This window comes from Penaeus chinensis, chromosome 14 (assembly GCF_019202785.1).
Source record: "Penaeus chinensis breed Huanghai No. 1 chromosome 14, ASM1920278v2, whole genome shotgun sequence".
Classification (NCBI taxonomy): Eukaryota; Metazoa; Arthropoda; class Malacostraca; order Decapoda; family Penaeidae; genus Penaeus; species Penaeus chinensis.
Window position 1 is genome coordinate 1,398,917 of NC_061832.1, and position 1,317 is coordinate 1,400,233.

At 41.2% G+C, this 1,317-nt stretch overlaps 1 protein-coding gene across 1 annotated transcript in view; it reads left to right on the plus strand.

The window, feature by feature from the left end:
- LOC125032037 (mucin-2-like) overlaps positions 1-1,317 on the plus strand; it is a 26,501-nt gene that overhangs the window by 1,533 nt on the left and 23,651 nt on the right. Inside the window, exons 2-3 of the mRNA XM_047622998.1 lie at positions 1-96; positions 440-516. The exon at positions 1-96 is cut by the window's left edge and continues 49 nt beyond it. Coding sequence (XP_047478954.1) covers positions 1-96; positions 440-516 — 173 coding nt within the window. The remainder of the gene's footprint in view (positions 97-439; positions 517-1,317) is intronic.

Genomic DNA, 1,317 nt, shown 5'->3' on the forward strand with positions numbered 1-1,317 from the left:
AGACGAATGGTCAGTGCGAAGTGTTCATGGTGACAGTACCAATGGTGATGGCGATAGTGATAAAAATGTGAATTTCATCGGCACTGGGAATAAAGCGTAAATTCAAAATTATTGTGGCATAAATAATCATGATAATTTTGGCTTCGTTGCACTAACTGGTTTCGTAATATTAATATCAAGCATGTAATCGCATGGAAGTGGTCCGCAGCAACGACTTTAATTATGTATTTAATTACAATATTAACGCTAATAAGAATCAGCTATTGACAGCAATCCTATGGTAAAAATCACTCCAAATAACACGGAAGTTAAGAAGAAAAGAAGAGAAGAGAAAGGTAAATAAACCAGACTAATTAATAGCCCTTGGGCAACACACTCCCATCAGCTGATATACTTAATCCCAGCGCAATTAAGTGACCGCGTGTTGCATATTCCGCAGGTGTAACGGAATCCGCGCTGTGACGTGTGAGAGCACTTGCACCGTCGTGGAAGCTAACGGATCCTCTCTGCTGTGTGGTACGTGAGTCCGTGGACAGGTGTGGGTCGTGTGGTTTAAGGTAAACACACGGTAGTCAAATTTACTCTTTATTACAGCGGGTGTGTTGTGGTCAGAGTCAAGCCGATGAGCGTGTGTTACTGCTTGATTCCGCGGCTTAAATGGGCCAGGCACGATGTTTACTCGCTGGTCAGGTCCGGAGAGCTAAGCGGTGATTGGCGGTAATCGGCGGGGACCTAAGTCGCCAAACGCAATGGTCAGGTCCTACGGTGTGCCGAAGCTTGTCGCGAGTTGGTCACCACAGTCGGGAGGCTTTGTCGCTCACGCCCACGAGCGCTGCCCCGCGCCCTCGCTCGAGTCGTGGGGGAGGGTCGTTCCAAGAGGGTAAAATTAGGAAGTAAAATATATAGTATAGACACACACACACATATATACACATGTGTGTGTGTGTGTGTATGTATGTATATATATTTAAATATATATATATATATATATATAATTATATATTTATATCGAGGAATATTTCAAAATATAATAATAGGTGTGAAATATAAAATAGGTATTTTATTCTTTTTAAATTTACTATCCCTCGACATGACCATGATCATTAATAAGATTTAATCGAAAATACAGTCTAAGAAATCTATCTGTTGAGATTTTTTTTAGTAGCTGTTGGTTAACAAAGTCCCGACGATAGTTAACGGGCTTTTGGCTCGGTTTCCCCTTTCCTATTCCGCTGTTTCGTAAAGAAGATACTGATATAATTTTTGAATTACGCAACCTAACTTGATTTCTGGTTTGCCCTTGGGTAAGAAATATAG